At 39.7% G+C, this 24,893-nt stretch overlaps 1 protein-coding gene, 1 non-coding gene and 1 pseudogene across 7 annotated transcripts; 2 read left to right on the forward strand and 1 right to left on the reverse strand.

Moving 5' to 3' along the window:
• The first annotated feature begins 10,738 nt into the window (after positions 1-10,738).
• On the forward strand, positions 10,739-10,810 carry TRNAH-GUG (transfer RNA histidin (anticodon GUG)). The gene has a single exon. It is a non-coding gene; the product is annotated as a tRNA-His (tRNA).
• A 507-nt stretch (positions 10,811-11,317) lies between these two features.
• On the reverse strand, positions 11,318-14,189 carry LOC145011844 (SEC14 cytosolic factor family protein / phosphoglyceride transfer family protein). Of its 5 annotated transcripts, none has more exons than XM_078970590.1 (7): positions 14,006-14,189; positions 13,767-13,853; positions 12,985-13,384; positions 12,654-12,907; positions 12,323-12,576; positions 12,018-12,235; positions 11,318-11,867 (listed from the first exon to the last, which is right to left on the reverse strand). In XM_078970590.1, exons 3-7 carry the CDS (start codon positions 13,318-13,320, stop codon positions 11,514-11,516), a joined length of 1,416 nt encoding a protein of 471 aa, XP_078826716.1. In that variant the 5' UTR covers positions 13,321-13,384; positions 13,767-13,853; positions 14,006-14,189; the 3' UTR covers positions 11,318-11,513. The 5 variants fall into 5 exon arrangements, with proteins under 5 accessions (XP_078826716.1, XP_078826715.1, XP_078826714.1 ...); XM_078970589.1 differs by having other exon boundaries at positions 12,985-13,387; XM_078970588.1 differs by having other exon boundaries at positions 13,767-13,865.
• Positions 14,190-20,353: 6,164 nt separating this feature from the next.
• On the forward strand, positions 20,354-24,738 carry LOC145011614 (small ribosomal subunit protein uS7m pseudogene; annotated as a pseudogene). The gene is made up of 2 exons (XR_013664183.1): positions 20,354-20,427; positions 24,083-24,738. The product of XR_013664183.1 is annotated as a small ribosomal subunit protein uS7m pseudogene (transcript).
• The last annotated feature ends 155 nt before the right edge of the window (positions 24,739-24,893 follow it).

Consider the following 24,893-nt stretch of genomic DNA (forward strand, 5'->3'; position numbering starts at 1 on the left):
CCCCTGCATCGGACCGAAGTCCGGAACTAACTGCATCGGACCGAAGTCCGGAACCGACTGGGACCTTGTCCCCTGCATCGGACCGAAGTCCGGAACTAACTGACTGAACATGGCATAGCATAACACATCATCTAGCATGAACACATATACTGCATACTACATCGGGCCGTAGCCCGGAACACATAACACTTAACACATAAAACATAGCATACAAATCCTATCTGAGCCACGAAGGCATCAAACATACTAGCTACTGCATCGGACCAAAGTCCGGAAACTACTGCTAACTGAACGGGCCGGCATTGTGGCCTTAGACCCGTCCCTACTGGAAGGAAACTCACCTTGTAAACTGGCTGCTGAGTGTGTGGCTCTGGCAGCTAACGGCTGCTGCTCCTGTATCTCCCCGGCTACAAGTCCATAAACACACTCAATCAAATACTAAACACTGCACTTGGGTAAAATGACTCTTTTACCCTTGGTCAAAGTTACTCTCACTTGGACTGACTCGCCGAGTTGGGCCACCCAACTAGCCGAGTCCTACTCTCACTTTTCAATCCTACTCGCTGCTACTCGTCGAGTATGGCATTGACTCGACGAGTACCCTCTTGATCGAAGAACTCAGACAATCTTCATCCGACTCGCCGAGCCGTATGAACATACTCGACGAGTTGTTCTTGATCTTAAGAAGATTGCCTTGGACTCGCCGAGTTGTATGAACAACTCGCCGAGTCCCTCCATTACTGAGTCTACCTTCAACTCGCAGAGTCCACTCTCTAACTCACTGGTTCCACTCAACACTGCTAAAAATGAAGGAATCAGGGACTCGCGACTCAACTCGCCGAGTCGTTCTTCCCGACTCGCCGAGTTGCCGCCATGCAACTGTTTTTCACCCGATTTTGCTTGAATCCAACACATACAAATGATAGATCTGAGTCCAATAAGCTGGTTTACCACGTAAAGTTTCCAACTTTACGTGTACAACACATGAATAAGGGAAAATAAGGCTAAAAGATGCATAAAAGGGATAGATCTAGGGTTAATATGCAAAGTATCCTCATAAAGGCAATAGATCTGGACTATGGGACTTCTCAATGAATAGATCCAAGGTTATCTCGGCTTATTAAGGCGTTCATGAAAGCACAAGGCTTGGAACAAGCATCAACTAGTTCTTAGAAGAGTTCTAATGGAGGTTTAAAGCATAAAACAAGAGGGGAATTCGAAAATACCTCCAAATAACTCAGATTTGCCCTTGGATCTTGCACAACTCTTCTTCTCCTTGCTCCTTTCTTCTTTTCCTTCTTCAAGCCTTCACAAATCACACAAAATCACTTAAACTCTCAAGGATGAACTAGGGTTTTTCTCACAGTGTTCTCAGGATGAAGGAGGCAAGAATGGGGCTATAAGGTGACTTAAATAGTGGGCAACCCGGGGATTTAGGGGTTCACCCAGACGGATGGACTTGCCGAGTCCGGGATATTGACTCGCCGAGTCTCCAGCTAACACGTGCTCGAAGTCGCAACCCTACTCGGCGAGTCAGGCTATGAACTCGCCGAGTCCCTCTTGCAAATCTTTAAAACAATTACTAATAAATTAACATACCGGGAACGGGTCGTTACAATTCTCCCCCACTTATCTCAGACTTCGTCCTCGAAGTCTGCTACGGCTGGATCTGCAAATATCTCCGGGTAGTGCGCTCTCATCTCCTCCTCAGCCTCCCACGTCCATTCAGATCCCTTCCGGTGCTGCCACTGTACCTTCACCAGCTGAATTACCTTGTTCCTCAAAGTCTTGGCCTTCCGATCCAGAATCGCGACCGGTCTCTCGATATAATTCAAGCTGCTATCAACCTGAATATCCTCTAGGGGAACGACTGCTGACTCATCCAGCAAACACTTCCTCAACTGCGACACGTGGAAGGTGTTGTGGATCTGACTAAGCTCCTCAGGAAGATCTAACCGATAAGCAACCCGACCCACCCGGGCTAAAACCCTGAAAGGACCAATAAATCTGGGGCCCAATTTGCCCCTCTTCCGGAACCTGATGACACCCTTCCAAGGTGAGACATTCAGAAGGACCATATCTCCCACCTGAAACTCCAAGTCCGAACGCCTCCTGTCAGCGTAGCTCTTCTGCCGACTCTGCGCAGTCTGCAGCCTACTACGGACCTGCTGGATCAACTCAGTCGTCTTGAGCACCACTTCTGTGCTCCCAATGACTCGCTGACCGACCTCGCCCCAACAAATCGGGGTCCTACACTTCCTCCCATACAGCATCTCAAAAGGAGGTCGATCAATACTAGCATGATAACTGTTGTTATACGAGAACTCCGCTAACGGAAGATATGCATCCCAACTGCCCCCAAAATCTAGAACACATGCCCTCAGCATGTCCTCAAGAGTCTGAATCGTCCTCTCGCTCTGCCCGTCAGTCTGGGGGTGAAAAGCGGTGCTGAAATGAAGACGAGTACCCATCTCATCGTGGAACCGCTTCCAGAATCTGGATGTGAAACGGACATCTCGGTCTGACACCACTGATACCGGCACTCCATGACGTGCCACAATCTCTCGCACATAGATATCGGCTAACTTTTCCGCCGATATACACTCCTGAATCGGAATAAAATGGGCACTCTTCGTCAACCGATCCACTACTACCCATATCGAATCCACTCCGCGTGCGGTCCTGGGAAGCTTGGTGACAAAATCCATGGTGATGTCCTCCCATTTCCACACGGGAATGTCTAACGTCTGCATCTTGCCGTGAGGTCTCTGGTGTTCCGCCTTGACCTTCCGGCAGGTCAAGCATCTCTCAACATACCAAGCGACGTCCCGCTTCATGCAGGGCCACCAATAATCAGGTCGAAGATCTCGATACATTTTCGTCGCCCCTGGGTGGATAGAAAACCGAGACTTATGAGCCTCGTCCATCAATATCTGCCGCACTCCACCCCAGTACAGTACCCATACCCTCCCATGAAGCGTCAGCAAACCCCGACTGTCATAATCGAACGAAGCTACTCGGCCCACTATCCTCTCACACTTCTGCCTCTCCTCCTTGAGGCCCTCCATCTGAGCCTCCTTGATCCGCTCCAACAACGGAGTGATCACTGTCATCCTCATACACAGATCTCTAATAGGGGCCGCCGACACTTTGCGGCTTAGGGCGTCGGCCACCACGTTAGCCTTCCCTGGATGATAAAGGATCTCACAATCATAATCCTTCAGCACGTCCAACCACCTCCTCTGCCTCATGTTCAGACTCGGCTGATCCATAAGATATCGCAAGCTCTTGTGATCCGTGTATATAGTACAATGGACCCCATAAAGGTAATGTCTCCAAATCTTGAGGGCAAACACAACTGCCCCCAGCTCCAAATCGTGGGTAGGATAATTAGCCTCGTGAGGCTTCAACTGTCTCGAGGCATAAGCTACCACATGGCCTCGCTGCATCAATACTGCTCCCATACCTGTGATCGAAGCATCACAATAGACTACGAAGTCCTCTATTCCCTCTGGCAAGGTAAGGATCGGAGCCTCGTACAATTTCTGTCTGAGAGTCTCGAACGCCGCCTGCTGCTCAGGCCCCCAACGAAATACCACCGACTTCTTGGTTAGTCGGGTGAGCGGCACTGCTATCTTGGAGAAGTCCTGAATAAATCTCCGATAATACCCTGCTAACCCTAGGAAGCTCCGAATCTCAGATGGAGACTTCGGGACCTCCCACTGCATCACGGCCTCTATCTTGGCCGGATCTACCAAAATACCCTTCTGGTTGACGAGATGACCAAGAAACTGTTGGGTTTTGAGCAATCTAACACTTCCTAAGTGTGCATGCAACCCTAATAAACCTTGGATCTATGTTTGTCTAAATACATGCAAAATAATAATTTTCCAAGGTTTATAACCTATCTAACATGGCATGGGGAACATTTCAACATAAAAGAGTTAGAAGAGATTACATACCTTTTGGTGAGTTTGGTTCTAAGGAGTTTGAGGGCCAAGCACCAATAGTGTGAATGCCTCAAATGGAATCACAAACACCACAAACTCTTGGAAAAACTTTGAGAGAGTATACACCTTGTATAAAATCGGCCACACACATGCACACACACACACTAGTTCACTAGTTTTCTCTTAGGCTCCATTTCATGCTCCATAAGCATGCTTATATAGTGTGCATGGTTAGGGTGAAACCCTAATAACCCATGTCTCTTCCTTTTCCAAGGATCCATGGGTTAAAAGCTCCATGGATCATCCATGGACTTCCACATAAGCCTAGCCCATTAACAAATGAGTATTAGCCCACACTATATAAAACAAATAGCCCATAATTTAATTAGTATTCCTTTTAATCTCTAAATTAATTCATAATTAATTTAAGACTAAAACTAATTAAATAACGTAACTTCATATTAATATATTATAACTCATAATATATTAATAAACATATGTGTATAACTCTCATAAAATTATCCATAATAGTTTGGATGAGATGCAACCCAAATGGACCATGCCGGTCGGGTCAAGTATATACCAAATAAGTTATGGACTTAGACACCTTATCCAACAGAAACTGCACCTCACGCAACCAGAACTCACACTTGGAGAACTTTGCGAAGAGTCTCTCCCTCCTCAAGGTCTCCAACACCTCCCGCAGGTGCTTCTCGTGCTGCCCCTGTGTCTTGGAATATACCAAGATATCATCTATGAATACTATCACCGACCGATCCAGCATCGGTCTGCACACGCGGTTCATGAGGTTCATGAACGCGGCTGGGGCATTGGTGAGCCCAAATGGCATCACCACGAACTCATAATGACCATACCGGGTCCTGAAAGCAGTATTCTGTACATCCTCATCTCTAACCCTCATCTGATGATAACCGGAGCGTAGATCGATCTTAGAGAACCAAGACGCTCCCTGAATCTGATCAAACAAGTCATCTATCCTCGGAAGTGGGTAACGGTTCTTCACCGTTACCTTGTTCAACTCCCGATAATCAATGCACATACGATGCGACCCATCCTTCTTTCTCACAAACAGGCTCCCCAAGGCGAACTGCTCGGCCGAATGAAATCCTTGTCTAACAGCTCTTGCAGCTGTGTAGACAACTCCTGCATCTCAGGGGGAGCTAGTCGATACGGTGCTTTGGCTATCGGAGCCGCACCAGGAATTAGGTCGATCCTGAACTCAACCTGTCTCTCAGGAGGTATCCCCGGCAAATCCTCGGGAAATACATCCGGGTAGTCCCGAACAATAGGAACATCATCAATCGTCGTCTTGCCCTTCTCCCGGGCATCCAAGACGTAAACTACAAAACCGGCGCAACCCTGCTGAACATAGCACCTCGCCCTTGCGGCGGAACAAAAGGTCGGTCCTCGCTGGGGCCTCTCGCCCTGAATCACTATCTCTCCCCCACTGGGAGTGCGAACCCTCACTAGCTGAAGCTCACAATCAATCACCGCCCCATTGGGGCTTAGCCAATCCATACCCACAATAACTTTATTCCCTCGCAGGGGAATAGGAACCAGGTCCACTGAAAACTGCTCATCAAATATCTGAAGGGAACACCCTCTATGTACTCTGCCGACCCTCACGGTCCTATCATCTGCTATCTCAACCTCTAATGGACAATCCAGCTCCCCTGGAGCTCTGCTAAATCTCTTGCTAAGCGCAAGCGATACGAATGATCGGGTAGCCCCCGAATCGAACAATACCAAAGCAGAGATGCCGTTCACCGAGAACGACCCTAAATAAAACATATCATCAAGTAATATTCAAACGATAATGATAATTAAAAGGTGAAGGAAAGATACATACCCGTCACCACATCAGGAGTCGCTCGCGCCTCCTCTGCTGTCATCTGAAACGCCCTGCTCTTCGCTACTGGCGCATCAGATCGGCCCTGCCGGCCATCCGTAATCCTCAAGGTGGCAGGGGCAGGTGCAACCACCTTCCCCGCTGCAGCTAAACTGGGACACTGGGACTTTTTATGTCCCCTCTGATTGCACTGAAAGCAAATCAGATCTGATGCTGTAACCGTAGTAGCAGGGGCCGTACAATCCCTGCTCAAATGCCCAATCCGACCGCACTTGTAGCAGCCGGAACTCCCTGCCTTGCACGCCCCCTCGTGCAATCTCCCACACTTGCCACACCGACCGTGGCTCTGCTGACTCCTGGACCTGTGATCTGAAACCTTGGGCTTTTTGCCCACACTGCCTGAACCCGAAACCGCCTCCGGTTTCCTCTTCTTCTCCATCTCGAGATCAATCTCCCTCTCCCTAGCTCTAGCAATCATGTCGTCCAGCGTTTTACAACTGGACCGGCTCACAAACATGCGGATATCACTCCGCAACATCTCATGATAACGAGCCTTCTTCATCTCCTCATCGGCTGCATACTGAGGAACAAGAAGAGCCCTCTCCCTGAACTTGGCGGTGATCTCCGCCACCGTCTCTGTAGTCTGGGTAAGGTCCTGAAACTCCCTAGCTAGCTGCTGCACCTCAATGACCGGTGCAAACTCCGCCCTAAACCTAGTAGAGAAATCAGTCCAGGTCATGGCATCCAATGCTGCATCATCCCCGATGGCATGTCCAACCTCCTCCCACCAATCCCGTGCCCTGTCCTTCAGAAGACAGGACGCCAATCTGACCTTGTCCCCCTCGGGACACCTGCTAGTGCGGAAAGCGTTGGCCACATCCACCAACCATTTGGTACTCGCTATGGGGTCCCGCGCCCCATGATAGTCTGGAGCTCCGCATGCCCTGAACTCCCTGAACGTAAGTGTGCGCGACCCCATCATGGCCGCCATCTCAGCACGAAAACCACCCAATCTCTCATCCATCAGCTCTAAAATACCCTCCTTGATCGAACCGAAGATCACAGGAGTCTGCTCCAATATGATGCGGGTAACCTCAGAAGAAAGGAACTCTCTGGTCTGCTCATCCATCTGCCCGACCTCCGGGCCTGATCCCGATCCTGATCCCCCTCCGGCATCTGAGCTGCCGACTGCTGGTCTCGGGCGCAAAACTACCATTCTGAAACATATCATAACAACATCAAAACACTGAAATATCACAAGGGATCGTGATACTACTACTAGCTTCCTGGTCTTGTCTTGGCCTTCCTTGATTCGAGTACGGATCCTCTGCTTTCAGTAGTACGGGCCCATACTACCTTCCACATCTATCCGTACTTTCCTCAAGGACTGCCTTGACTCCACCAAGTCACTTCTACTACTGCTATTCTCTGCTACTCTCATCCTAGGCTTGCCCTAGGGAAACCTCAGACTTAACACAACTGGTCCTCAGCTGCTGAAGGTCTCCTCATAATGCCAATTAGCCACTACCTAAACACCATCACATGTGATGAGGATCAGATAATCCTTCAAGTAAAAGACCCGTCCCTATAACGGTTGGACTAAAACAAGAGCTGCGCAATAGGGACAGTTCCAGCACTCTGGGATTATTCAACCTTGACCACATGTGGTGTGACGTATTCACCTAATGGCTAACTCCCATCACTCAGATTCCCACAAAGCACAAAGCAAGCAACATTCGGACAAGGGAAACAGATTCAAGCAAAACTATTCTCGTAACAAGAAACTGCACTAGCATAGGATGCTAAGCTCCCACTATCAGGCATAACCTAATCAGGCTATCCTACTGCTGTCTACTCAATTCTAGCATGCAATACTCATAAAGCTGTAATACATAAAGCAGGCACATAAGGCATTCTCCTAGATCCTTAGTCCTATATTAGCATGCTGTTCTACTGAAACTGAAACTGAACAAATAACTTGTATGGGTAATTTGGGAGTACTTACTTGAGCTCGGCTGATCGCATGCACACACCTCTATCTCGTTAAAAAAAAACGATTTCTTTCCTTCTAAGTGCTTTCAAAATTCTTTTTGTAAAACGTTTTTATTTATTTATTTATTTATTTATTTATTTATTTATTTTTAAATAAAATCTTTTATTTCCCTTAGTTTGAGTTCAGATACACCCGGAAGTGTATCCGAATCCCTCAAACCAGGGCTCTGATACCAACTTGAAACGACCCAAAAATTTTGTTTTTCAATGTAATCAAAACCATAATCTGAGTATCATAACATAAAAACATACGCGATGTATCCCAAATCATAATAAAATACTGTGCGGAAAAAACTGTATCATACTATATCAAATCAAGACAACTAAAACCATCCCCAGGATAAAAGCTAAGCTGTGGTGTGTGCGATGTTATCACCCCGAGCTCTTCCCTTTGCTTGCGGAAGTACCTGAAAGCAAAACTGAAACTGTAAGCACGAAGCTTAGTGAGCTCCCCCAAACTACCACATACCATACAGTATCATATAAACACATATTGGGCCTGGCCCACTGCATCGGGCCGAAGCCCGGAAACTGCATCGGACCGAAGTTCGGAACTGACTGGGACCTTGTCCCCTGCATCGGACCGAAGTCCGGAACTAACTGCATGACCGAAGTCCGGAACTATCTGCATCGGACCGAAGTCCGGAACCGACTGGGACCTTGTCCCCTGCATCGGACCGAAGTCCGGAACTGACTGACTGAACATGGCATAGCATAACACATCATCTAGCATGAACACATATACTGCATACTACATCGGGCCGTAGCCCGGAACACATAACACTTAACACATAAATCATAGCATACAAATCCTGTCTGAGCCACGAAGGCATCAAACATACTAGCTACTGCATCGGACCAAAGTCCGGAAACTACTGCTAACTGAACGGGCCGACATTGTGGCCTTAGACCCGTCCCTACTGGAAGGAAACTCACCTTGTAAACTGGTTGCTGAGTGTGTGGCTCTGGAAGCTAACGGCTACTGCTCCTGTATCTCCCCGGCTACAAGTCCATAAACACACTCAATCAAATACTAAACACTGCACTTGGGTAAAATGACTCTTTTACCCTTGGTCAAAGTTACTCTCACTTGGACTGACTCGCCGAGTTGGGCCACCCAACTCGCCGAGTCCTACTCTCACTTTTCAATCCTACTCGCTGCTACTCGTCGAGTATGGCATCGACTCGACGAGTACCCTCTTGATCCAAGAACTCAGACATCTTCATCCGACTCGCCGAGCCGTATGAACATACTCGACGAGTTGTTCTTGATCTTAAGAAGATTGCCTTGGACTCGCCGAGTTGTATGAACAACTCGCCGAGTCCCTCCATTACTGAGTCTACCTTCAACTCGCAGAGTCCACTCTCTAACTTACTGGTTCCACTCAACACTGCTAAAAATGAAGGAATCAGGGACTCGCGACTCAACTCGCCGAGTCGTTCTTCCCGACTCGCCGAGTTGCCGCCATGCAACTGTTTTTCACCCGATTTTGCTTGAATCCAACACATACAAATGATAGATCTGAGTCCAATAAGCTGGTTTACCACGTAAAGTTTCCAACTTTACGTGTACAACACATGAATAAGGGAAAATAAGGCTAAAAGATGCAGAAAAGGGATAAATCTAGGGTTAATATGCAAAGTATCCTCATAAAGGCAATAGATCTGGACTATGGGACTTCTCAATGAATAGATCCAAGGTTATCTCGGCTTATTAGGGCGTTCATGAAAGCACAAGGCTTGGAACAAGCATCAACTAGTTCTTAGAAGAGTTCTAATGGAGGTTTAAAGCATAAAACAAGAGGGGAATCCGAAAATACCTCCAAATAACTCAGATTTGCCCTTGGATCTTGCACAACTCTTCTTCTCCTTGCTCCTTTCTTCTTCTCCTTCTTCAAGCCTTCACAAATCACACAAAATCACTTAAACTCTCAAGGATGAACTAGGGTTTTTCTCACAGTGTTCTCAGGATGAAGGAGGCAAGAATGGGGCTATAAGGTGACTTAAATAGTGGGCAACCCGGGGATTTAGGGTTTCACCCAGACGGATGGACTCGCCGAGTCTGGGATATTGACTCGCCGAGTCTCCAGCTAACACGTGCTCGAAGTCGCGACCCTACTCGACGAGTCAGGCTATGAACTCGCCGAGTCCCTCTTGCAAATCTTTAAAACAATTACTAATAAATTAACATACCGGGAACGAGTCGTTACAAGAATAGAGTGCACAAATCGACCATTCACATAATCACAGTAACCCTCGACCCTCGGTAGTCAATGTTGTCGTTGAAGTGTGAATGATCGATGATCGATCTGTTATGCTGCGATCGATCGATGCTACCTGGACTACGTGACAGATTGGACTATTTTGTTTTGGGCTGAAAATTGAATAAGGATAAATCATTAAAAACTAACAATAATATTATGAGCTTCCATGAAATTGTCCCAACATTATGGTTTACGAAATGAACATTGCGTAAAAATTTAAGCATTGTACAAAACACAATTAAACATGTCAGGGCCAAAAAAAAACCTTTGATTGTCCAAATGATTATTTTTTTCATTGTTATGCAAATTTTCAAGCAGCTATATGCATAAATAGTCTAGTATGATGAAACGTAGTCCTGAAAACAAGTTTTTCCCAACTAAATCGTTTTGGGTATTTATGATCCACTTTCGTTTGCCAATCATCAAAAAGCATATTTTTGATAAAAAAAAATATGTATATATAAATACGTGCTTGTATTATCCTGTAACTCATACTAGTTTACTTGTAAGCCAATGTTGATTTATTATTCCTTTCGTTTACATATATGTTTACTCTGTTGAAATAGTGGATTTATATTTATATTGATAAATAAAAAGCAAAAGTGGCTGTAGTTTAGTGGTAAGAATTCCACGTTGTGGCCGTGGAGACCTGGGCTCGAATCCCAGCAGCCACACTTTCCCCTTTTTAGTTGTCTGTCTAGTTTTTGTCGATTGTGCCATTTTGGTCCCTTGACAAAAAGTGTTTGTCACATTTTAAGTCGTCTCTCTCTTCTTGTAATAGTTGTGCAATTTTCGTCCCATCACAAGAGAATTTCACTTTCAAGTTTTCAGTATTGAGTAGTTTCACTGTCTCCCAATTAATTACTTTTCCTTTTACATTTTCTAAGGAGTTTTGGAGTTTGGACTTTATAGCTTCTCAAAAGCTAGAATTTAAAAAAAAAAAAAAAAAAAGTATACAACTTCTAACTTCAATTAAAGACTAAACATTTGGCAGCAAATAAAAGTTAACCACTTTTCACTACAATATTCTTTTTTGTCAAACATGCCCGTAAGGTTGTAATCAAGCATAAATATCTATTAACATATAAAATTACTTGCGTCCAAATATAAATCTTTACACTTAAACGTTATGAAAATATTTTGAAATTTAGTCACTCTAATAACAAAAATACTAACATGAATTGTTGATAAAACCATATACTAAATTTTTAAATAAACACACTTACAAAACAAGCACTATAGTTAGGATACATTCGTTGAGAATTACACTCGATTGGTATACAGAAATCTACAATAAGGACATATATAAATCATACTATAAGTTAACACAATATACACAATTTATTCACATCTAATAAAAATACAAATTCCCCAAACTTATAAACCAGGACGAGTTTCAGGGTCAAGTATTCCAGCAATAAGTGCAATTAACGCCCACACCATCAAAATCCCAACCACAGCAGATCTCAACACCCTCTCACAACCTTCATTCACATCCCCAAACTCATAATAATAATTCTCAAACCCCCCTTCACTTCTCACACTCTCCACATTTAACCCTTCTTCGTTAAATTCATCAATCTCCAAATGCAAGTTCCCAACCTTTACACATCTACAACACCCACATTCGCCACCTAGATACGATGGGAACGTCTGAAGGTACTCCTCAAGGGCATTTTTGTACATTCGCCCTATTATTTTAAGTTTTTGTCTCGTTGCGGGTTTCAAAACCTAATAAACAAAACAATAATTCGGTAACTGTATCTTATCTTTACAATATGATATAATAGATTAACTTGTAACCTGGTTATCTGCTTAAGCTCAGGGACCAAAAATGTAATTTTACTTTTGAAAAGAAAAAAAAAAAAAAAAAAAACTTACTTGGATGAAAGTCTGTGCAATAACTCTAGCAACAGGAGGAAGTCGAATAATAAACAAACAGCCCAAACGATTTGGGTAGTTTTCTTGAAGAGTAATTGAACATGATCTGAGTAGTTGCATTGGGAATCTTAGAGATAATCCTTCACAATCCACCAATACTGTTACCTCAGGATTTTCAGCAGTTACTAGATGTAGCATCCCATGTTCTACCTGAGATACTGACATGGTAAAAGGTAAAATAAGTTAAATTAATAGTACTTTTTTTAATAAAAAAGTTGAGAAAAGTAATAGAAAAATGAACATACTGATTGCTTGTGAGAAACGGGGTCTTTCACTGGGTGGCAAGTGGATGCAAGCAACAAGACGAACAATGAGACAGGGGCGGTTTTTAACATCGGTTCCATGCCAAAATACCATATTTGCCCATGCCTCGAGTTCTTCTTGTGAAAGAATTTTATATGTTTTTCTCCATTGTATTGACTTCTTGACTGATGTAACCAAATTTGAAAAATCACCATTTGCTGCATAATGGAACCTATGAAGCTCATCCTCGTTTATTCTGTATAAACATAAGTTTTTGTGTTTAATGGTTTTATTTTTATGCATTGATATCACAATTCATGAATAGTTAAATACCTTTCAGGTAAATGAAGACCCTGGTTTTCAAGCTCTTTATAAAGATCAATTAACCAATTTGTAGATGATGGGATTTCATCATCAACCCTAGTGGATTGTGTAGGAGGCAATTCAGGATTTGATTCTTGAACAATATGATAATCGCTTCCATCTGAATCTTCTATTTCTATATCATCTGAATCAAGAATGTTTTGTTCTGAATGATTTGAGAAAGTTGTTGCAATAGAGAGCACTAGTAATGGTCTTGACAACATCTACAACCAAGGAAACCATATCCATCATCATCAAGAAATGTAAATGAAAACTTAGATCATGTTATATAAAAACAAACCTGCATCCCTTTGATCAAATTCCCAAAAAGTTTCCATCTTTGGAGCCATTTAAGTGGTGGGTAGCAGAAAACTTGTAAAGTTTGCAAACTAGACCATACAAAAGGGCATCTGTGCTTTGATAATCTCCTTATTGTCTCTAAGGCACCAACTTTTAGTAAAAACAATGCCATGTCATTCACAGATGATTTTCTGATTTTTCCATTGTTAAAAACAGGTATTTGTTTTAAAGATTTGTGGGAAAGAGACTTGGAGCAAGAAGCAACCAAAGTTAATTTGGAAGTTGCTGTTTCAGAGCTTGTTGTGCTTGGAACATGATTGTGAAATGAGTCTCCCATTCTTTTTTAAGCTACCAAGCTTGATCTTTAGAGAACTTTTTATACAATATATGAGGTGCAGAACCTACTGAAATGGAAAAGAAAAGAAAATATGCAAAGAGCAATTATTAGTATGTATAGACTTAATGGTAATTAATATAGTTAACTTGTAGTGTATAACTGTATACATATACTGGTTTTGAATGGTGATTACAAGGTTTTCAGAAAACAAATATTTTACAGTAGTACTTGTTTATCTGATTATAACGAAAAAGATCACAAACATTGGAGAAATATGAAATTTCCCAATTATCGGAAAGCACGTTGTGATATAATAGAATTTTCGATGGAGGTGAATTTTAAAATTAGATCGGGTAATCATAAAAGCCAAATTGTACGCAGCAGTTTTCTGGATTATGGAATAACAAGAAGAAGAAACAAAGAAAGAACAACTATGTACGACAAACCTGATTGACGAGTGTCATAAATCTTAATCATACAGGCGAAGTTACAGCAAAACCCTAAATCATACAGCTAAAAGCCATCCGAATCACCTGATAATTATGCTAGAAACATAAAATTCCGTATCAACATCGTAAATCTAAGCAATATTCTTACGAAAAGAGCTTCCATTACAAGATTCAGTTAAACAAACAATATGAAAAAAGATATCGGAAGTCGAAAACGGAAAAAACACAAAGTTCACCTGGAACTGTTGAATAACTCGAATCCTCCATCGAAACACTTGATCTTCAATTGCAAAAATGGAAACATATATCGTGATCACATTATTTGATCAAAGAGATTTTGATGTTCAAATTAATTAGGATTTGGTTTATTTGTGTCGGCGCTGTCCATTTGTTAAGTCATCCACGTCAGTTGGAAAGTTGGAGGTGGCCATCGTTCTATTTATTTCGGTTAGGCTAAGGGCCGAGGGTGTGGCCGCTACTCGGACCCGGTTTGTGCCAACTGAACCGCGTACACCATTTTTAGACTACGGTCTTGTGCGGTTTTGGCCGCGCTGTGGTTGTAGAGAACCGTGGCTTGTGATTTGTTGGTTTAATATTTGACTGTTAAATGCTTTTTGCGTTTTTTTTTTTCTTGGTATATATACATATACACTCCATTTGTTTTTAACCACAATACAACATCTTCTCTCTTAATCTTTTTAAAAAAAATCACAAATCTCTTTCAAAAATATCATCTTCTGAAGAATTTCAAACTATTTTTGATGTCGTTGTTACGTGTGCTCAAATGGCGGAACAAACATATTATACTTTATGCAATAACGCAGCTGCAAGTTCTCAACGGAGAACACGAATATATATATTTATAGAAATCGGGAAGAAGCCAACCAATGTTTGGTGCAAGACTATTTTTAACAGAATGTCACTTATCAAGGGTATTATTTTCATAGACGCTTCATAATGTTTAGGTTTATACGAACGTATAGTTGAAGATGTAACGACGAAGTGCGGTTTTTTTCAACAACGCTATGATGCTAGAGGTACACTCAGTTTCACTCTCTTACAAAAATGCACGGTCACACTTCGTCAGTTAGCATATGACATTCCGCCTGATGCGTTAGACGAAAGTTTTAGGATGTCTGCTAGGATCACACGAGACAGTCTCCACTTTTTCTGCCAAATTGTGATTCAGTTTTAGGTCCGAAATATTTACGCAAGCTTACACGTAATGACATTCTGCAATTGCAAACTCATCATGCTAGTGTGCATGAGTTTCCAGGAATGATAAAAAGCTTAAATTATCTCCATTGGGCATGGGAAAATTGCCCTACGTCATATCATGGGCAATTTACCCGAGGTGATCATGGCCACCCAACGGTCATATTTGAAAATTTTGCATCACAAGATCTGTGGATTTGGCATGTTTTTTTTGGTTCTCCTGGTTCGATTAACGAGATTAACGATATCAATGTTCTTAATTGTTCACCTATATTTAATAACATATACGATGAATCCGCACCAAATTCTTCTTTTGAAGTGCGTGGAACGTCATATAAGTATGGTTATTATCTGGTCGATGGAATCTATCATGAATATGTTGTGTTTGTTAAATCGTTTACATGTCTACATGGTTCTAGACGAAAAAAATTAAAGAGAGCTCAAGAAAGAGCTAGGAAGGATGTTGAGCGTGCTTTTGGAGCTATGAAAAAACAGTGGTTCATATTGAAAAACCAGCAGTTCATTTGGGCGACGAAAAGCTTCAAGAAATCATGTATACATGTCTCATATTGCATAACATGATTATTGAAGACAAAAAAAGAGCGATATGTGCGTTTGACGATGAAGAATCATTCCAGAGACACAACTAATAGAATTGGTGGTGAAAAGTATATGAACAGGAGAGCAGAGATACGTTGCACTGAAACATTTCACAATCTTCACAATGACTTGGTGGAACACATTTACGGGGTTCAAAACATTAACCTTAATTTGGATCCACCGGATGACTCCGAAGACGAGTTATCGGATAACGACTTTATGTAGTTTGCTTTAGTTATTTTATTTGTGTTTTTTAAGCGTTTAGGATTGTTTTAATGTCATGTGTGTGTGTGTGTTTTTTGTAATGCGATGTAATGTTTTTTGAATTTTTCATGTAATGCTTTTTTTTTTTTTTTTAATTTCAAGTAATGAAAAAATATATTTTTTTTTATTAAAAATTAAGGATTAATTAAAATAGCTAAAAAAAGGAAAATAAAAGTGTGGCACCACTCCCTTGGTGTGGCAAGAAAACCACACCTGTGTGGTAAAAAATGACGTGACTCTTATGTGGTAGGGGAGGGAGTGCGGTTTTGGTGGCACCACTCCCTACTGCCTAAGAGGAGTAGGGACACTATTGAGACCTTGGCACATAAACATTTTAAATGTCACATCATTTTTCTCCTTTTAACACCCACATTTAACATTTGGTAATGAGTGGTAACACTCTTAGGCCGAATGAAATGGTTGCGAGGAAGACCCGCGGAAAGCTTCCCGCCCGGCGAAACACCGCACCGTCGGCACGGGGAAGGGTGGCGCGGGAACGGGTGAGCGGAGGCTCTACCGCGTTCTATCCCCATCTGTGATTGGCTGGAGCATTTTTTTTTTTTTTTTTTTTTGTAAATGAGTCGTTGATTAACGGTAATATATATATATATATATATATATATATATATATATATATATATATATATATATATATATATATATATATATATATATATATATTAGCAACGGCTAAATGCATTTAACGCCATTTTTTTCTACCCTTTTAAACATCTAAATACAAAACTATTTACCATCAAACAACATTCAAACAAACCCTCTATTCTCTCTATTTTCTTATAAAAAAAATCCCGACAATCAAACCCCAACTTCCGATTGAAGGACAAAAAACCATGGTTCGAGTTTAAACATCCATTCTCGAAACACTTTTGCTATCAATTCATCATCACAAGGAGTTTATCGCCCCAACTCGATGCTCCCATTCAATCCCCACTACAATTTCAATACCAAAATGTTGGACAATATTACCCGATCTAAGTTCCAAATGTTTCGCCGCAAATGTTTTTTCAAACTTTGTTGAGTTTCTGGATCAACAATCGCCAAATCAACCTCAACCCCAAACCCAAACTCAAACTCAAACCCAAACCCAACAACAACGCCAACTTCTCGATGAGTTGGATGACTCGAAAGAATAAGAGATGGTTCCCGAAACTCAACCAACACCACCCCCACAAAGACGTAAAGGGAAAAACAAGCGCGCGAGGGTGTCGCACAATCGGGAAGACAAAAGCTGACAGCATGGGTTCCACACGAAGAGCTAGTTTTGGTTAAAGTTTAGGCTGACATTTCTGAATATTCGATTCAAGGAAACGCACAACCGGGAGACCATTTTTGGTTTCACATTTAGAACGGTTTAGAGAAGAGTTAGGAAAAGGTGACGACTATCATACGAAACATTAACTGAATTCGAAGTTTCGAGAAATAACAAAGGGGGTTTCAAAAATAAACGGGTTGTACAACAACCAAAAAACCCAACGAAAAAGCGGCTAATGCGACGAACAAATACTTCAAGAAGCTTTGCAGTTTTACCTTGAGGAAGTCGGAAAACCATTCAAGTGGCATGATTGTTGGAAATTATTGTTCTGATGTCCTAGGTGGAAAAAACACGAGCAAAAATTTATTTTTGGAGTCCAACAATCAAAGCGAACAAAAACGGGCTTTAGTGGTTACACAACCTCTTCCGATGCCCGGGTCGGTCTAGATTTAAATCAGGATGACGAACTCGAGCTAGAAGAAATTTTCCGCCCAATGGGTAGGGACAAAGCGAAGAGAAAGGGAAAAGAGACTTCTTCGGGTGCATCTGATTTCAGCATGGACGTTCATGAAATGCGGAAAATAATAGCGTCGTTTGATCAATATAATCTTAATTTCTCCGAACGTTTGGCTTTTGACAAATAAAAAGAAGAAGCAAGGAAAAAGGATGGGGCGGAGAGACAAGAAATGGAGGATATGAAGTTTTTGATGGAAAACACCGATCATCTCTCGGGAACAGCTCTCAAGCTCGTGAAGAAGAAGAGGGAAAAAAATCTTGAAAAATATTTTCTGTAGGTCGTTGTTGATTTGTTTGATTTTTACTTTGTGTGTGTGTGTGTTTTAATTTTCTACTTTTTTAAATTTTAGGTTTATTGTAATTTTTATTTTAATTAATGAAATGCATTTTCTTTTTAATTAATTTTTTTGGTTATTTTTAATCTAAAAATTATAAATCATAAAAACCAATTAATTTTATTTAAAAAAAATAGTGAGGGATGTCTTTCCCACCCATTCCTTGGGTTTTAGGTGATGGAAACTCACTTCATAAAAAAAACACATTAAAGTAACAGGTCTTCCTCCGAATACTGGCATTCCAATTCGTCTTTCAGTGGCATATTTAGATCAAGATTGTCCATCGTCCAAAGATGATCGGTGAAATGGCGGCGAAGGTTAGTATGGATTAATGCACTCTAAATTATCCTCAATCTTTGCATCCATTCTCGACCACCATATTCTAGTGGTTGTGTCTCCAGGATGACTTCATTCTTGTCGTACACAATATCGCGTTTCCTTCATATTCTACTATCATATTATGCAATATGATACATGTATACATCATCTCTGTCATATTAGAAATATCACGAAACATTGATGGTTTTGCAACTATCTGCCAACACTTTTTTAGTGCTCCAAACGCTCGTTCAATATATTTTCTTGCTTTTTCTTAGACTTTCTTAAATTTGGCATTCTGAGGGTCATCCGGACATGACAAACTTTTAACGAAAACAGAAAGGTCAGGATAGATCTCATTCACAAGATATTACCCAAATTTGTATTCTATTTCTCGGAGTATAGATGACGAATATGGGGCAGCACTGTCATACACCTTGAAATTGTTATTGGAACAATATTTGGTGGTCGCACAAGAGAAATAAAAAAAAACCGTGCCATGCCAATCTTAATGATAGACACTAGTTGGAAGCTGTAACTTTTATTTGTTAAAATAGTATTTGGTAAAATTAGTTGGAAACTTTTGAATTTTGTAAAATTATATAAAATGATAATAAAAAGATACTAGTTGTGAGATTCATTTATTATATGCGTTTATTTAAAAAAAGTTAAATATGAAGGTCTAAATATTTGAAATTTTTTAATTTATAAGAAAAATGGGAAAAATGTTGAATTACTAAAACTAAAGTGTTTTAGGTGTTGTTTGTTTTTTTGAAGCAAAAATCCATAAAGTTTGCGGATCACCTCTGCAACCCTCTGTAGTAGAAGAGGTGGACCTAACGGTTGTAGACTGTAATAAAAAACGTGTTTGTTTTTTTAACATCTGTATGCTGCTACAGATATTAAAAAATTAAAATAAACTGATTTTGTAATCTGAAAAAAGTTTTTTAATACCGAAAATTTAATAATGTATGATATTTCGGTAAAATTTTATGTTATTTGAGAAAAAAAATGATATTTTAACAAAAAAATAGAGCTATTTTAGCATAAATAATGATATTTCATCAACAAATTATTATTATTCAATATAAAAAAAAATTCAACAAGAATAAATAAAAAACGAAAAAAAATGTGAAATAAGATTTTAGTAATATATAATCAATATTTTAACAAGAAAAAAAAGAATAAGAGGTTGGAAGAGGTAGGAAGAGGCAAAATAAATGTTGCGTCAAGAAGAACACGCGCAAAAGTTTTTTATTTTGAAGACTTCTGAAAAACAAACAACTGCGATATGAAAAGTGTTGCGCGTGTGCTGCGCCACGCACCAATAAGAGGTCTGAAGAGTTTTTTTCCAAAAAAACAAACAACACCTTATTATCTTTTAAATTTAAACAAATAATTTAGATAAATAAACAAAGAAAATTAATGAGGCTTTTAATTTATAAATTTTAAAATTAGAATGTAAGTTCTTTAATTAAATTGATATTCATTTATTATTATATTTGTTGCAATTATTACATTAATAATATGTGAAATTTAATAAAACGAAAAGAATCCATAAAATAACATGTAGAAAAAAAAAATCAATAACTAACATGTGACAAAATAAAGGAAATTATGACATGTTTTAAAAAAATCTTTATTTATTAATGCAGATTATGTAAAAAAATTTAAAGATAATTCCTGAAACTAATTAAGAAAACGCAATAATATTTTCATAAATGTTATTTAAAGTAACTTTTAAGTTTTAAGTTTTTTGTTTAAGCTATAAATTAAAAGTTTGTACTTCAAACAAACATTTCTTTTAATCCAAATTTTTTGCAAACACTAAGGGCATGTTTGGTTGGCAGGAATAGAATGAAATTCGAGTGAAAAGGATTCCAATTCCCTCGAATTCCTGCGTCTGGTTCAACTTTAAATAGGGAAAAGGAATCCTAAATGAGAAAACATTCCTTCAAAGGCGGGAAATTACTTTCCTTCAACTCAAGAATGGAATGAATTCCTTAGTATCAAGGAAAGTTTACAAATACCATTATACCCACATATAACCCTATCTCACGTATACAACCTGTTTGTCAAAATCAATCGACAAATCTCGTTTCATCAAAATCAGCCTCTTCTCCGATTCTTTCGCCAGGTAAGTGAATTGATATTACCTCGATCTTAATCTCGCTATCTCTCACGCTCTTAATTTACTGTCAAAATCGATGGTTTCTTAAAATCGATTTATCTTTTTGTTTATCGATTTTTTTCATGTTTATCTCAACCTCATCTCTTGAAAATCGATTACTCTTTCTGTTTGTCAATTTCTTTTAGTGAAATCTTGTTAAAATATGTCACACCTCCAAACCAAGTATGGCGGAAACGTCCGGGGCGGATGACTTCATGTATAGTATCACAACAACGAGTATAGTAGTGCTCAAAGTAAATACAACCAATCATAAATATAATCAGAAAAGAATTACATGGTTTCAAGTATTACATATTTCAATGATTGATCACAACATGATATAAAAATAGTTGTTCAACGTCGTAGTGTTCCATCCTCAAAAGCTTGTGGTTACTTGGTTTCGTTGATTTCCTGAGAATACAAGTAATTTTGAAAAAGTGTCAACAATTAAGTTGGTGAGTTCAGAAGCTCTTTCGATAAAGAGTTTGGAAACCGTTCTTTGTAATGTGTGGTGTGTTACCAAGAAAAATCCAATATTTTTCTTATAAAAGTTATGTGGTCCTAAATGTTGGGACCGAAAATGAACAAGTATTTGTCATACTTAAAGATATAAAAGTGGTTTTAAATTGGCATAAAACCCTTTCTGATTTGAGAAAATCCCGTAATGAATGGTGTGTAGTCTTAAATACCAGGGCTGAAAGTATACAATAACATCTGTAATTATTGATATAAAAAGTGATTTTAAATCGGCACAAAACCCCTTTTTGATTTATGAAAATCCCCGTAAACTTTATGTGTTGTTAACTCCCTATGTGAGCCGCTATAACCATACTATGACTGAATGAACCTGCCATGACGTTTCTCAGGCGTCGCGAAACTGAAATGACATTTGTCACCCGTAGACCCGCAGGTCCTACTGTAGCTAACAGTAAGGTGTGGGGTGTCAAACCCAATATAGATCTATACACAACTATCACGTTCTCCCTACAAGAGACCCTGGTTATAATTAACAAGAATTTTAACCCATACTCTAGGACTACTGAGAATAATATATCACAATTTAAGTTAACAAGTTTACGTGTAGTGTGCGTGAGTGTAAAACCTATTTTTGTATGAATAAAACCTTCCGAAATGTGTTTGTTGTGTTAATGGAAACATAAACCATACCTATTATAGTTTATCAAAACGTTTAAATGTAATAGTTATAACTTTGTTTATTATGGTTAACTATTGCATTTGTGAAGGTAAAAGCCCTCTTGTTTACCGATATGTATATATATTTTTGCTAAAGTGAAGCAACATGCAATATAACAACTAATTAATTACCGTACTTTTGAAGGTAAAAATACATTTGTTTTTTGATGTATGACTATATTCTAAGATAAAATGACATAAATTTGCAAAAACATATATTCACATAAAGATATACACCTTGCTCAACATGTTACAAGGTGAAATGAAATTTATAGCATTTTTCTGTTGTTAACATTTTCTTTGACTGTTCTTATAAAATTTATAGAAAAATCATCAAATGTCCAAATCAGAATCCGTAAATTCTGAGAGTTTGGGAAATGAGTCTAGTTTGTTCCTAATTTTTATTATGAATTTTAATGACCTCCATCTCGTGTGAAAAAGTCCATAATCACAGACTGGTCTGGATTTGCTCTTGAAATGATAGACAGTTTTGTAAAAATCACCATAAATTGTAGAAAAATCGTATGGAGATGTGCAAGTAGTCATTTTAAAGATAAGAACTTGAAATATTTTCACCTAATACAGTTTTGAAAACTAAAATGTTTAAGTCGTCCAAAACAGTTCGTTAATGGAGTCCAACTTTTCTGATGAAACATGTTAGAAAAGTTTAGTTATGTTCTTGGTGTTTTAACTTGTATTCCCCCCCCCCCCCCCCTAAAAACTTAAGAAAACATGAAAATGTAGGGGTAGTAACTCAACTTTTATGATTTTAGTAGATGAATGTTGGAGAAGGGAAGTGTTCAACTCAAGAACATTTGAAGATGCCTTGAAGATTTTCGAGAATCTAACATCAAAGTGATGGAGTTTGTGTAAGCAATCGATGATTGGGGTAGAATGAAGTGTAATAATCACAAGGAGGATGAATTATACTTACCAATAGTATAATAAAGCTTGATGATTAGGCTTGGAGTCTCGAAATAGAGAGAACAAGTTTGAGAGAAAAGTGTTTGATCTTTTGGTGGAAATGAGAGAATGAATGAAGTGTGAGGAGAAAGGAGGGTTTTCTAACCCTTGAACAAGTGTGTGGCTGAAAATTGGTGGGAAAATTTCCATGAAATGACTAGGTATGGGCTGATGGTGAATAGTGACATGGAGTGGGTATGGGAGTGGTTGCTTGTGTCATAGAATAAAGAAAAGTCAACACTCAACCTTTGTACTTCACCGACTCTTCATGGATAAGGTTTTATCCCCAAAAAACATGGGTAATTAGTAGATATGGGTCCCTAAATGTTAAAAGAAAGTTTCGGGTGAAAATCCCGCGTTAAAACGATGAAAAACGAAGCCAAAACGAAGTCGGAATCGAAAACCGGGAAGAAATGGGCTTTCCTACGAGACCTCTCGGTCCAAGGCCGAGGTTCGGTCCCTACTGCTGCTGGGCCGAAGGCGAAATGGGCCGAAGGTAGTTTTGGTTCCTTGTGCGAGGTTCGTTTCTTCATGCGAGGCTCGGTCCGAAAGGGAAGGTTCGGGTTTGGTCTGCTGAGCTTCGGTTCAAGAGGGACCTTCGGTTCCTAAGAGGGTTCGGTCCGAGATGGTGCCTTCGCTTCTGACACTTCACTTCTGACAAGTTCGGTTCCTAAGAGGGGTTCGGCTCCTTAAGAGGGTTCGGCTCTTTAAGAGGGGTTTCGGGTCCTTAAGCCTATTTTACTCGTTTTTACCCCGTTTTAAGCCGTTTTTTACCTGGTTAAGGGTCGAGATGGCCCGAAAGACTATAAAAAGTTCAAGGAACTTTTGAGAGAGATTTGGGAGAGATTTCACATTCTTGGAGAGATTTCTCATACAAAGAGAGATTTGGGAGAGATTTCACATACTTAGAGAGATTTGGGAGAGATTTCACATGCTTGGAGAGATTTCTCATGCAAAGAGAGATTTAGGAGAGATTTTGCATTCTTGGAGATATTTCACATACTTAGAGAGATTTGGGAGAAATTCTAAATAGAGAGATATACAGTGAAAACGATTGAGAGAGGTTTCGTGTGTGATATTTGTGAGTGTTCGGCTTCGCAACGAAAGGTCCGTAAACCCCGTTAAGCCATGTTTAAGGTTCTTACACACTCCTGATGAGCATGTAACATTGTTTTATCGGTTTGGTTCGTTACTTACCACAGTTTTAGGTTAAGGAAATCTAGATGTACGTACTTTTCAATTTATGACTTTCTCATTAGAATAGTGAGTTGTATAGTATTTACCTAACATAAGCCCTAGTACACAAGGGTTAGTTGAGTTGACCGGTTTGACTTGTTGACTTTATTTGACTTTGACTTTACTAGAAATTGACAGTCATCACAAAATAGTTGTTGTTGTCTACATTAGCACGTTCTCAAATGACAACCCAATATAATTTACTTTCAAGCTTTGCTACTGATTGCAGGTCTTTCAGGTCTTGTGATTAAGTACAGTAACACAGTCGGAGTAGTTTAGAAAAGATGATTCGAGTTGTTACTGGGAGGCAGTGGAATGGTATTATAAGAGAACTTCATGGTTGGGATTGGATGGTGAAGAAAAACAACTTATCCATAAGTTGGTCAATGTTCGCATGAAAGAAGGCAAACAACAAGAGTTCATGCTATCTTCCATGAAACCCTTCACAAGCTAGCTTGTATTGATCGTGATGTAGTCAAACTTATATCTGAAGCCCTAGAGAATGTGAAACCCATTTGTGAAGTAGCAAAAGTAAGAATAGCTGGTAATATTTATGATGTCCCTGGGGTTGTAGCCAGGGATAGGCAACAAACTCTAGCTGTTCGTTGGATCCTTGATGCAACTAAAAAACAACGTACTAATCATAACTCAAGATTGGAGGAATATTTGTTTGCTGAGATAATGGATGCTTACAGGAAGAGGGGAACTGCATGTAAGAAAAGAGAGGTTCTTCATGGACTTGCTTCCACCAATTGAAGCTATGCCCGTTTCAAATGGTGGTAATTTGGTACCACATAAGATCTACATCTCCTTTAACAAAATCATGCTCTTGTTTATTGACATGAACAGATGAAAGAAATAGCATGTAGAAGAATATTGAACATGAAATAGAAGTTGTTAAAGATTTCGTTTTATATTTGACTTTCAATTGTTGAAGAATTATGAAAAATAAGTTTAATGGTATAGTAAATTAGAAATTATTTTACTATTTTAATAGTTTATATAATATATATTTACATATAACTTAGAAACAAAGCAAA

This window comes from Lactuca saligna, chromosome 8, assembly GCF_052625555.1.
Source record: "Lactuca saligna cultivar CGN05327 chromosome 8, ASM5262555v1, whole genome shotgun sequence".
NCBI classification, from domain to species: Eukaryota; Viridiplantae; Streptophyta; class Magnoliopsida; order Asterales; family Asteraceae; genus Lactuca; species Lactuca saligna.

Coding starts and splice junctions, on each gene's coding strand:
- LOC145011844 (XM_078970591.1), bottom strand. CDS start 13,320: ATGGGAGACTCATTTCACAATCATGTTCCAAGCACAACAAGCTCTGAA. Junction 12,577..12,653: donor GGTCTTCATTTACCTGAAAG/GTATTTAACTAT, acceptor ATGTTTATACAG/AATAAACGAGGATGAGCTTC. Junction 12,236..12,322: donor CCGTTTCTCACAAGCAATCA/GTATGTTCATTT, acceptor TTACCATGTCAG/TATCTCAGGTAGAACATGGG.